Here is a 13951-nt window from a genome sequence, read left to right as displayed (position 1 = left end):
TCGACGACGTCAGAGGGTGTGTGTTTGTATGGATGTGTTTGGTGGGGCAGGTGGACGTGTGTGTGTGTGTGTGTATGTGGTGTTGTGCTAACGTCAGCAAAACATAGAAAAATACAATCAAGAGTTGGCAGAGAAAATGTGTGTGTGTGTGTGTGTGTGTGTGTGTGTGTGTGTGTGTGTGCATGTGTACAGATAGACAGAAATGGGTTCTTTGGGTTGATTACGCAGGTCTTACATCAGACAAACACACACACACATAAACACACATAAAGACACATACACACTGAGACTAAATCATGTTTAGTGCTATTGGTGTCAGTGTGTTTTATTATAACTGATATTGAGCTTAATGCTGGTGAAGAAATTAATTTTTGTGTTGGTGTTGATAATTAATTTAGAGTTGGAGTTTATACTGGTGTTAATATTGAACTATTGAATTATTTGTGTGGGTGTTTATTTTGGTATTTGTGTTGATACTGAATTTAGTGTTGGTGCTGCTTACATTGTGATGGGGTTTATATTAGTGTAGGTGTTGATATTTAATTTAGTGTCAGTGTTTATAGGACTGATTGAGTTTATATTAAATTATGTTTAGGTGTTTGTATTGTATTTAGTGTTGGTATTTATATTGGTGTCAGTTTTTATATTGTACTTAGTGTAGGTGTTTATATTTGTGTTGGTGATTATATTAGTGTTGGTGTCGATGTATTTAGTGTTGTTGTTTATATTAGTATTGGTGATTATATTAGTGTTGGTATTTATAATAATGTTGGTGTTAATATTGTATTTAGTGTTAATGTTTATATTAGTGTTGGTTGTAATATTAGTGTTGGTATTGATATTGAATTTAGTGGTGTTTTTATATTGAATTTAGTGTTTATAATAATGTTGGTGTTGATATTTTATTTAGTGTTAATGGTTATATTAGTGTTTGTGGTGATATTAGTGTTGGTGTTTATAGTGGTGTTGGTGTTGATATTGAATTTAATGTGTTTATATTGCAATAATGTTGGTGTTTATACTAGTGTTGGTGTTTATATTACTGCTGGTGTTTATATTGTATTTAGTGTTGGTGTTTATAGTGGGGTTGGTGTTGATATTGAATTCAATGTTAGTGTTTATATTAGTGTTGGCGTTTATATTGTACTTAGTGTTGGTGTTTATAGTGGGGTTGGTGTTGATATTGAATTTAAAGTGTTTATATTGCAATAATGTTGGTGTTTATATTGAATTTAGTGTTGTTGTTTACATTATGTTTGGTGATTATATTAGTGTTGGTGTCAATATTTCATTAAGTGTCAGTATTTATAGGACTGTTTGTATTAAATTAAGTTTATACTGTAAAGAAATTAAGTTTATATTGTAACTTTTATAAGTGTTTATATTGTATTTAGTATTGTGTTGATATTGTATTTAGTGTTGTTGTTTATATTAGTTTTGGTGATTATATTAGTGTTGGTGTTTATATTAGTGTTAGTGTTGATATTAAGTTTAGTGTTGGTGTTTATATTGAATTTAGTGTTGGTGTTTATATTAATGTCAGTATTGATCTTGAATTACGTGTTGGTGTTTATATTAGTGTTGGTGTTGATCATGTATTTAGTGTTGGTTGTTATTTTAGTGTTGTTGATATTGAATTTAGTGTTAGTGTTTACATTAGTGTTCGTGTTTATATTAGTGTTGGTGTTGATATTGAGTTTAGTGTTGCTGTTTTTATTAGTGTTGGTGTTGATATTGAATTTAGTGTTAGTGTTTTTATTAGTGTTGGTGTTGATATTGAATTTAGTGTTAGTGTTTATATTAGTGTTGGTGTTGATACTGAATTTAGTGTTGGTGTTTATATTAATGTCAGTGTTGATCTTGAATTAAGTGTTGGTGTTTATATTGTATTTTGTGTAGATGTGAATATTGGTATTATTGTTCATATTAAATTTAGTGTTGGTTTTTATATTGTATTTAGTGTTGGTGTTTATATTATTGTTGGTGTTTGTATTAAATTCAGTGCTGGTGTTTATATTAGTGTTTGTGTTGATATTGAATTTAGTGTTGGTGTTATTATTGAATATAGTATTGGTTTTTATATTGTATTTAGTGTTGGTGTTTATATTAGTGTTGGTGTTGATATTGAATTTAGCGTTGTGTTTATATTAGTGTTGGTGTTAATAATGTATTTAGTGTTGGTGTTGATATTGTATTTAGCGTTGGTGTTTATTTTAGTGTTTGTGTTTATATTAGTGTTGGCGTTTATATTGTACTTAGTGTTGGTGTTTATAGTGGGGTTGGTGTTGATATTGAATTTAAAGTGTTTATATTGCAATAATGTTGGTGTTTATATTGAATTTAGTGTTGTTGTTTACATTATGTTTGGTGATTATATTAGTGTTGGTGTCAATATTTCATTAAGTGTCAGTATTTATAGGACTGTTTGTATTAAATTAAGTTTATACTGTAAAGAAATTAAGTTTATATTGTAACTTTTATAAGTGTTTATATTGTATTTAGTATTGTGTTGATATTGTATTTAGTGTTGTTGTTTATATTAGTTTTGGTGATTATATTAGTGTTGGTGTTTATATTAGTGTTAGTGTTGATATTAAGTTTAGTGTTGGTGTTGATATTGAAGAATTTAGTGTTGGTGTTTATATTAATGTCAGTATTGATCTTGAATTACGTGTTGGTGTTTATATTAGTGTTGGTGTTGATCATGTATTTAGTGTTGGTTGTTATTTTAGTGTTGTTGATATTGAATTTAGTATTAGTGTTTACATTAGTGTTCGTGTTTATATTAGTGTTGGTGTTGATATTGAGTTTAGTGTTGCTGTTTTTATTAGTGTTGGTGTTGATATTGAATTTAGTGTTAGTGTTTTTATTAGTGTTGGTGTTGATATTGAATTTAGTGTTAGTGTTTATATTAGTGTTGGTGTTGATACTGAATTTAGTGTTGGTGTTTATATTAATGTCAGTGTTGATCTTGAATTAAGTGTTGGTGTTTATATTGTATTTTGTGTAGATGTGAATATTGGTATTATTGTTCATATTAAATTTAGTGTTGGTTTTTATATTGTATTTAGTGTTGGTGTTTATATTATTGTTGGTGTTTGTATTAAATTCAGTGCTGGTGTTTATATTAGTGTTTGTGTTGATATTGAATTTAGTGTTGGTGTTATTATTGAATATAGTATTGGTTTTTATATTGTATTTAGTGTTGGTGTTTACATTAGTGTTGGTGTTGATATTGAATTTAGTGTTGTGTTTATATTAGTGTTGGTGTTAATAATGTATTTAGTGTTGGTGTTGATATTGTATTTAGCGTTGGTGTTTATTTTAGTGTTTGTGTTTATATTAGTGTTGGTGTTGATATTGAATTTAGTGTTGCTGTTTATATCAGTGTTGGTGTTGATATTGAATTTAGTGTGGCTGTTTCTAGTAGTGTTGGTGTTGGTATTGAATTTAGTGTTTGTGTTTATATTAGTGTTGGTGTTGATATTGAATTTAGTGTTAGTGTTTATATTAGTGTTGGTGTTGATATTGAATTTATTGTTGGTATTTATATTAGTGTTGGTGTTGATACTGAATTTAATGTTGGTGTTGATATTGAATTTAGTGTTAGTGTTTACATTAGTGTTGGTGTTGATATTGAATTTTGTGTTGTTGTTTATATTATTGTTTTTGTTGATATTGAATTTAGTGTTGGTGTTTAAATTTGTGTTTGTGCTTATATTAGTGTTGGTGTTGATATTGAATTTAGTGTTAGTGTTTAAATTTGTGTTTGTGCTTATATTAGTGTTGGTGTTGATATTCAATTTAGTGTTGGTGTTTACATTAGTGTTTGTGTTTATATTAGTGTTGGTGTTGATATTGAATTTAGTGTTGGTGTTTATATTAGTGTTGGTGTTGATATTGAATTTAGTGTTGGTGTTTACATTAGTGTTGGTGTTGATATTGAATTTAGTGTTGTTGTTTATATTATTGTTGGTGTTGATATTGAATTTAGTGTTGTTGTTTATATTATTGTTGGTGTTGATATTGAATTTAGTGTTGGTGTTTATATTATTGTTGCTGTTGATATTGAATTTAGTGTTGGTGTTTATATTATTGTTGTTGATATTGAATTTAGTGTTGGTGTTTACATTAGTGTTGGTGTTGATATTGAATTTAGTGTTGGTGTTTACATTAGTGTTGGTGTTGATACTGAATTTAGTGTTGCTGTTTATATTAGTGTTGTGTAATGTAATATGTAATGTTTCTTATACTGATATCAAATGTAATGTTGGTGTTAATGTTTGTTTATTTTGATGTTGTTGTTTCTTATACAGTTGAACAGTTTTTTTTTCAGCTGTGTGTGTGTGTGTGTGTGTGTGTGTGTGTGTGTGTGTGTAAAATACCCCAGTATCTCTGAATTACAGTGCTGCTGTATATTAATTAATTAAGTGGTTAATTAACACAGCTCAGAAGAGGCTGACAATGACTTAATGAATTGAATCAGTTGAATTAAAGCTAAAACTACACCAGAACACACACACACACATACACACACTGCTGCTGCAGGAAACTGTGGCAGGTTCTGCCTCAATATACAATGTACTTTCTCCTGAGGGAATAGAGACAATCGATACTCGCTGTAGTTTTCCTCCTTCTTTCCTCTTTAACACGGAAATGTACGGCCACATCCATTCATTGATTCTGAACATGGGCGGACTGTATACTGAAGACACTGGGGACATGTCACAGGAAATGGCTGGTTTTGTCCCAACCACTTTGGAAAGTGTACTGTAAAAACATTTGCTGCAGACCCCAGTCCACAGGGATCCTGTGGGTCTGTGTGTCCACTTCATTAGTTCAGTTGTAACTCTAGGAATAATCGACTTATTTTAGCCCAGAAACCCAAAGAATTTCCGCTCCTAACGGCAGATCCACAACCTGCTCTGCCCAATTCCTCTGGGATGAGTAGGAGTGGTGTGTGTGTGTGTGTGAGAGAGAGAGAGAGAGATACAGAACTAATCACCAGCACCAGCCCCCGACCCTCACTGATGCTGATGTGAAGGCTGAACACCATCAGCTCCTCACAGCTATGTTCCAGTGGCTGGTGTAACCCCTCCCTGAAGAACAGAGAGTTACTGCAGTGAAAGAAGCCTGTGTTTAACGGCGGCACCTGGGAGGAATTTGGAAATGTGTTTGTAAAATTTATAAAATGATCGTCTTGAGTTTTCCAGTCAGACTGATTAGCAGAGCTGTAATTTAGTGTGTGTGTCAGTGTGTGTGTGTGTCAGTGTGTGTATGTGTGTGTGTTTGTGTGTGTGTGTGTGTGTCTGTGTGTCAGTGTGTGTTTCAGTGTGTGTTTAATGCAATTTGGGAAAATGTTGGATTTGTGCTGAACCCAGTTCTGTCTTTCGCTGTATTCTCTGCGTGAAACATGGAGAGCAGGAAATAAATACAGAAAAAAACTGAAGATTGAGAGAGAAAAGCAGGAGAGTGAGAGAAAGAGAGAGAAAGATACAGAGGGAGAGAGAGAAAGAGAGAAAAAGAGAGATGCAATGAATATATTGTTTCTCTGTGTGTGGTACAGATGACTCGCCTCTTTTTTTCTGGCTCCATTTTCTCTCTCTCTCTCTCTCTCTCTCTGATGTATAGAACAAATACAGTACAGCACCCAATTCACTATCAATCTACTCCTACATAGTGTGTGTGTGTGTGTGTGTGTGTGTGTTTTGCGTGCGTTTGTGCATGTGTGTGTGTGTGTGTGTGTACACTGTATGGAACTCAGCAGTCCCAAATGGAAATACACACTGATCCACTGAATGATGATGAGGTTTTGGATCCAGAGCCTACCTGGAATCAATACACCCTGGAGGGGGCGCCAGTCCTTCACAGGGCAACACAGACACACCTACAGACACTTTTGAGTCGCCAATCCACCTACCAACGTGTGTTTTTGGACTGTGGGAGCAAACCGGAGCACCCAGAGGAAACCCATGCACACACGGGGAGAACACACCAACTCCTCACAGACAGTCACCCAGAGCGGGAATCGAACCCACAACCTCCAGGCCCCTGGAGCTGTGTGACTGCGACTCTACCTGCTGCGCCACCGTGCCACAAACATAAAACAGTGCACACACATTAAAGTGCAAAAACATAAAACATAAAACAATACACAACATTAAAGTGCAACTAGTGCAACATAAAACAGTGCATACACATTAAAGTGCAAAAGATATGGCTAAGAAAATACAAAACAATATCCATACAGTACAATACAATACAATGCAATACAAGACAATACAAAACCATAAGTATGGGGGTGGGGGGGGCACTGTAATTTGAAGTGTATTTGTTATGTAAATGGTAACTGGATGTAACCATGATGTAAACAGGATATGTGTAAACAGTACACTCATTTTCTGATTTATTCTGATCCCCTGAATATTAATCCTGACCCCCCCCACACACACATACGCACACACACACGCACACACACACGCACACACACACCCTGACCTGGTATGAGTTTACTCACAGTCCTCATTTGTGTGTATTATTACTCTTCTGTTCATTACTGTCTTGTTAGTGTGTGTGTGTTTACTCTCACTGCTGGATGCTGAGGCTCGTTTGGAGAGTGACATTTCTGTGAAATTAAGAAACTCAAACCTAATGAATCTGCTTAAGTGAATCCAACTTAATCAACTGAATAGAACTGACATGAATCGAATCAGACTTAACTGCAGTTCAAATGAACTTAACCGAACTGAAATGATTTGAATCAAACTTCAAATTTACTGAACTGAGTCAAATTTAATTGTAAAGAATCAAATTTTAACCAGCTGAATTGAACTGAATTAACCTGACCTACACTGAACTGAATGTGTGTGTGTGTGTGTGTGTGTATAAGATTGCGCCTGTGTAAAACTGTGTGTGTATGTTTGTGTGTGTGTGTATAAGACTGTGCGCCTGTGTAAAACTGTGTGTGTGTGTGTGTGTGTGTGTGTGTGTGTGTATAAAAGTATGTGTGTGTAGGTCTGTGTGTATATAATTGTGTGTGTGTGTATGTGTGAAAGACTGGACTGTGTGTGTATAAAAGTATGTGTGTGTGTGTGTGTGTGTGTGTGTTTGTTTATAGGTGTTTGTTTTTGTGTGTATAAGTGTTGGTGTATATGATGGTGTTTTATTTACGTAGCAGATTTGAGCTCGGAGCGAAGGAAGCGTGAGATGTAGAAGGTAAAGAGATGAAGGAGAGAGCGAGAGGAACGTAAAATGAATCTTAGCAAAAACATGAAACAAAACAAAACACAAAGTGTTTTCATTGTGACTCTGAGGCTCCCTCACCTGAGAGCACAGGGAAATCGGGCGAGTTACAGCATTATTATTTAGTTTAATGGGGTGTGTGTGTCTCCATGGTGACACACACCTGGCACTTCACTTCCTCTGACGTTGGGGCGTAAACCAGTGATTGTTTGTTTGTTTGTTTATGTGTTTGTTTTTTAGAGAACATGAGTCAATCAGAAAAGGCCTAGAAAAAATCGAGCTCGTCTGATTGGCCGAATATTGGAGCCATGAATTTGCAACATCATCTTTCATAGTACTCTATCATTATAATGCACTGCAGGGCATTGTATGTCATATATCGTGTGATATATATTTTACAGTAAGTTAGCACAGCGAGTCATAAATTACATAAATACACTGTATTCCAATGGATCAAACTGTAATTTTTCATAATACATTGTAATATATCAAACTGCATTGTATCAAGATGTATCGCAATATATCGCTCTGTGATGTATCATAATGTATTATATTACTCAATTTTGTAATGAATTGTATTAAAATATATTGAATTGTAATATATTGTAATGTATTCGATTATAAATTACAGTAATGTATTGTATATTAATTCTAATTTTTACATGTCAAATAGTAACATAACAACAAACAAAAATAAATCATATTGTGTTAAATCATAATGTAGTGTTATGTATTGTCTGCTTTTATACCGTTCTATATCCTAATGGATGAAATGTAATGTATCGTATTACATGCATTTCTTTCATTATCTGTAACCCTTATTCAGTTCAGGGTCGCAGTGGGTCCAGAGCCTACCTGGAATCATTGGGCGCAAGGCGGGAATACACCCTGGAGGGGGCGCCAGTCCTTCACAGGGCAACATACACACACATAAACATTCACTCACACCTATGGACACTTTTGAGTTGCCAATCCACCTACCAATGTGTGTTTTTGTACTGTGGGAGGAAACCGGGGGACCTGGAAGAAACCCACGCAGACACAGAGAGAACACACTACACTCCTTACAGACAGTCACCTGGAGGAAACCCACAAGGACACAGGGAGAACACACCAACTCCTCACAGACAGTCACCCGTAGGAAACCCACGCAGACACAGGGAGAACACACCACACTCCTCACAGACAGTCACCCGGAGGAAACCCACGCAGACACAGGGAAAACACACCACACTCCTCACAGACACTCACCCGGAGGAAACCCACGCAGATACAGAGAGAACACACCACACTCCTCACAGACAGTTACCTGGAGGAAACCCACAAGGACACAGGGAGAACACACCACACTCCTCACAGACAGTCACCTGGAGGAAACCCACGAGGACACAGGGAGCACACACCAACTCCTCACAGACAGTCACCTGGAGGAAACCCACGAGGACACAGGGAGAACACACCAACTCCTCACAGACAGTCACCCGGAGGAGACCCACGCAGAGACAGAGAGAACACACCACACTCCTCACAGACAGTCACCTGGAGGAAACCCACGGGGACACAGGGAGAACACACCAACTCCTCACAGACAGTCACCTGGAGGAAACCCACGCAGACACAGGGAGAACACACCACACTCCTCACAGACAGTCACCTGGAGCGGGAATCGATACCTATCATACTGTGTGGAGTGAGGTCATACTTTACACTAAAGTGTAGAAGCATATCATATTGTAACACATTCATACTGAATCTAAATGTTAGTACGTCTTGTATTGTACTGTATCATAACATAATGTATATGGTTTGTGTGTGTGTGCTGCAGGGAACGTGTTTGTAGTGAGCCTGGCTTTTGCGGACCTTTTGGTGGTGTGTTATCCGTATCCTCTGGTCCTCCACGCAATGCTGCATGCCGGGTGGTTGCCGGGGGAAATGGAGTGCAAAGTCAGTGGCTTCCTGATGGGGGCGAGTGTGATCGGCTCCATCTTCAACATCACCGCCATCGCCATCAACCGCTACTGCTTCATCTGCCAGGCCAGCAGGTACCACCCTGTCCACACCATCCACGTTAGATTTTAGTATTTAATATGCAATAAACTATATAAGATAATCATTCACATTAACATTGTGTGCCAGGTTAAGTCAGCTGTGTTATTATCTTAGGTACGAGAAGGTATACGGACGAGCCGGGACCTCCGCTCTGTTGATCCTGGTCTGGGTTTTTACGGCTATTGCCATCCTGCCAAACTTGGCCTTGGGTTCACTGTCCTATGACCCCCGGGTTTACTCATGCACCTTCAGCCAGACCACCAGCGCTGGGTACACTATCGCCGTGGTAACCGTCCACTTCTTGCTGCCCATCGCCGTTGTAACCTTCTGCTACCTGAGGATTTGGGTCCTGGTGCTGCAGGTGTGTAACAGTGTGTGTCTGTGTGTAACTGTGTGTCCCAACCCCGAGCGCACAGCAGTGAGGAGCAAGGAGCAGAAGCTCTGGTTTTTTAGCTGTTTTCACTTGTTTCTCTTTCTTCTCCATTCTCGTTTTCTATGTTTTTACTTAGTGCTCTTATTTCTTTTTGTTTTGCTGTGTTTAACCTCGTCTTTGTGCTCTCACATAAACACGGGTCCAGCGCTGTGATTGGACAGACTCAGATGAGGGGGCGGGCTCATTCTAAAGTCTCTGCACTTGACGTCAGAAGTGGAGCACAATCAGAACGACTCGTTTTCTGACTAGATTCCTGCTCTAGATTCACACATTTATGTGCACATGCACTGAACCAGGGACCCACTGTGACCGTGATGAGGATGAAGTTCTTACAAAAGATGAATGAATGAATATTATGTCATATACCATAACTCCTTAAAAGGCTGTGTCATGTTCCTGTTACAGGTGAGGAGGCGTGTGACCAGCGACGTTAGGCCCCGCCTCCGGCCGAGCGAGCTGCGTCACTTCTTGACCATGTTTGTGGTCTTTGTGCTGTTTGCTGTGTGCTGGGCTCCGCTGAATCTGATTGGCCTTGCCGTGGCCGTGGACCCGCCCCGAGTGGCGCCGCTCGTTCCTGATTGGCTCTTTGTGGTCAGCTACTTCATGGCGTACTTTAACTCGTGCCTGAACGCCGTGGTCTATGGCCTCCTGAACCAAAACTTCCGACGGGAGTACCGTCGCATCCTGTTGGCGCTCTGTAAGCCCCGCCTCTTCCTGCAGGAGACCTCCCGTGGCGGCACGGAGCGGAGCAACAAGCAGTCGCCTGGCAACAACAACAATGACCAGCCCAAGGCTGAGAGCATCTGAGTGACCATTGGCTGGAACAATGTAAACACAGAATATGGGTAACACTTGCTGGGAATCCTATATTTATAATGCATCAGAAAGGCTGAGGTTGGTGTTATGATACATGATATCTTACAGTGTCTGGCAATTGCCTTAAAGAAACACTATGTAAGGTGGTATCCTTCCTGCCTTGAAAAGTTACATAGTGTAGTTTCTGCAGGGTTGAGCCTGAGGTAGCAATGAAAGATGCTCTGTTCTACCTGTTAGTGGAGCATCACAATGATTTGAAGCTGTAATTTTAAGGTAAAAATACTACCTAGTGTTGCTTTAAGCAGGACACAATTCATTAAGGAATCATAATGCATTATAATAATTATATATGGACCCTGTAGACCACTTTAAAGCCAGACCTTACATGCACAGCATATTATAAAGCAAGAGTATTGCAGCAGTCTTTAGTTCCACTGATTTAAATGGAATTTGCTTCAATTAGCAATTAACCATCAAAAATATTCAGGGTTAGCTTATTTCATTAGCAAAAATTCAAATTAGAGTGTGGAGGACAGTGACATGAGAATTCATGACCTTGACCAATAGCGCTGCGGCTTTGGCCACAGTGCTGTTTGGGCTTTGTATAGCAATATGGCAGATCCAAAATAGCAGTAACTCTAATTGTGCTAATATGTGTTAGTAGATGTGTGTGCGCAGCAGGTAGTGTCGCAGTCACACAGCTCCAGGGGCCTGGAGGTTGTGGGTTCGATTCCCGCTCCGGGTGACTGTGAGGAGTTGGTGTGTTCTCCTTTTGGTTGGTTTCCTCCGAGTGCTCCGGTTTCCTCCCACAGTCCAAAAACACACGTTGGTAGGTGGATTGGTGACTCAAAATGGTCCGTAGGTGTGAATGTGTGTCTGTGTTGTCCTGTGAAGGACTGGCGCCCCCTCCAGGGTGTATTCCCGCCTTGCGCCGAATGATTCCAGGTAGGCTCTGGACCCACCACGACCCTGAACTGGATAAGCAGTTACAGATAATGAATGAATATTAATGGTTGGGGAGTTAGCTGGTTTGTTAGCTAGCCACACCCAAACAGATGACTGTTTACATCTGCATTTTTCTGCCATGCTTTGGCCCACATTACAGTGTTTACAGTATTCATATTCAACAGGGTTATAATGCATTACTGAATCTTGACTTTATTAAATGCTCATATAATTTTTGCCAGTAACTACTTACCAACATATACAAGCTAATATCAGGCATTATAAGGCTTTGTGTTAGCCATATGACACCTTTTATGTTCATTATAAATCTAGGATTCCTAACTGTTCTAACTTACACTAGTTTCAGGGCTGCCTTAAAATTCAGAGTTATCTTAACTTGTAATAACAGTGAAAGACACAGATTAACTTTCTGTTTGGATAAGCTTATTTTAAAGGCAATCTAGCCTAAACTAGCCTAGGTAGCCTAGTTAAAACAACTGTGATGGCTGGAGTATGAAGAGTGAGGCCAGAAACCCCAGGACCCTTAGAAATGTTTTAGAGTCCTAGAAGTGAAAAGGGCAGCTGGGCATTCAGAGGCCTTCCCTTACTATGATGCCTCACAGGGGCTGGTATCATGGCATAGAGAGGAGGCTAATGATGCGTTCCAAGATACTTCCAAGAAACACATCCAGCAAAATATAGGAACATACTTCTGAGTTCAGTCGTCCAGAAATAACAACAACAGCAAAACAGACTAAAGTTTTATTTGGTAAGAAGTCTACATTCAGTCTAGTGTATCAGAAGAGGGTAGCCTCAAACAACACTCAAATACGTGAGGAGCTTTGGCTCAATAAGGAGTGTAACTAGCAGTAATGCTTCCTATGAATCCTGTATTCGTAACTCATTTGTAAGACATTATATGGCATACATTACACCTAATAAGGCTTGACATAGGTGCTTAAGCCCACTCACTGTCCACTCTGTTAGACACACCTACATCGTTGGCTCAAAGAGCAGGTGTGATGTGGTGGTGGATCATTCTCAGTGCTGCAGTGACACTGACGTGGTGGTGGTGTGTTAGTGTGTGTTGTGCTGGTGCGAGTGGATCAGACACAGCAGTGCTGCTGGAGTTTTCAAACCCTGTGTCCACTCTGTGAGACACTCCTCCCTCGTTGGTCCACCTTGTAAATGTAAAGTCAGAGACAGTAGCTCATCTGTCGCTGCACAGTACCCAATGGTACCAACATGTTGCTGCATATTAATAATTTTAATGGTGTATATATAAACCCATTCAAAATGAACACATTTAATTTAGAGACAATTAAGAGTATTCTTCTACCTGGCTGTTTTGATTTACCTGTATCACCAATTTAAAAGATAATATAGTAGCCACTGATGCACAGCTAAATGTTTATTGACAAAAAGTAAAATTATTAATTTAACTCGTATAACGTTTCCTTTATTCAGCTTTGTGCTTTCAATTAAGTAAAAAAATAAAAAAGGAAAAGTGTGTGTCGGTCGTCCTCTAGTCCTTCATCAGTGACACAGGACGCTGTCGGCTGGATGTTTTTGGTCGGTGGACTGTTCTCAGTCCAGACACTGAGGGTTTTAAAAACTGCAGCAGAACTGTGTCTGATCCACTCGCACCAGCACAACACACACTAACACACCACCACCACGTCAGTGTCACTGCAGCGCTGAGAATGATCCACCACCACATCACACCTGCTCTGTGGGGGTCCTGAGCACTGAAGAACAGGGGGAAAGTGGGGTAACAAAGTATGCAGAGTAACTGATAGACTAAATGCTGTAATTGTAAAAGTGCAAAGTGCTCCTGTGTGGTTAGTGGAGTTGAGAGAATGGACAGTGAGTGGAGAAACAAAATGGCATTAATGTTATGGATGTTGACAGCCCAAGTGTAGCCCAAGATCTAATTAACTCTAATAGTAAAACTCAGTTCTAATTTCTAACCAAACTCTAATCCTAGGTTTAATCTCAAACCAAACCTAAACCCGGCTGTAAACATCAGCCTTAACCTCAACTCAACACTTCAACTAAACTAAAATATCTCTATCCCAGAATCTAAGTCAAACTTAATTTACACTAAAAAATCTTTATCCTAACCTTAAACTTAGCTGCAACCAAACATCTAAACCAGACACTAAGACCAAGCTTAATCTCAGTCTAAAAGCTGAGCCTAATCCTGATGCTAACACTGAACTAGCCTTGAGCTTTTTAAAAACTTGAAGAAAAGACCCCACTGTTCTGAATCAAACAGTCTACTGTTTAATTACAACACATCCAAATTTACCCCACACACACACACACACACACACACCTCAGATCTAAAACAGCAGGCTATTAGCGATGTTAATGGCACTAACTCAGCACTAGCGAAACATTTGTTCAACACTCTGTAAAACAATCCATTAACATGGCACATAGACTCTGGTTAATATTCCATAA

The 13951-nt window shown here is 38.6% G+C and overlaps 1 protein-coding gene across 1 annotated transcript in view; it reads left to right on the top strand.

Annotated features, from left to right (window-relative positions):
- Window positions 1-10531, top strand: part of mtnr1ba (melatonin receptor type 1Ba) — a 13722-nt gene extending 3191 nt beyond the window's left edge. The window contains exons 2-4 of the mRNA XM_066679502.1: window positions 9068-9284; window positions 9406-9652; window positions 10130-10531. Coding sequence (XP_066535599.1) covers window positions 9068-9284; window positions 9406-9652; window positions 10130-10531 — 866 coding nt within the window. The remainder of the gene's footprint in view (window positions 1-9067; window positions 9285-9405; window positions 9653-10129) is intronic.
- Window positions 10532-13951: the final 3420 nt, after the last annotated feature.

The sequence above is a fragment of the Hoplias malabaricus genome, chromosome 1, assembly GCF_029633855.1.
Source record: "Hoplias malabaricus isolate fHopMal1 chromosome 1, fHopMal1.hap1, whole genome shotgun sequence".
Taxonomy (NCBI): Eukaryota; Metazoa; Chordata; class Actinopteri; order Characiformes; family Erythrinidae; genus Hoplias; species Hoplias malabaricus.
The sequence above is the reverse complement of the archived record's forward strand: the minus strand, read 5'-3'. Positions and strand labels throughout refer to the sequence as shown.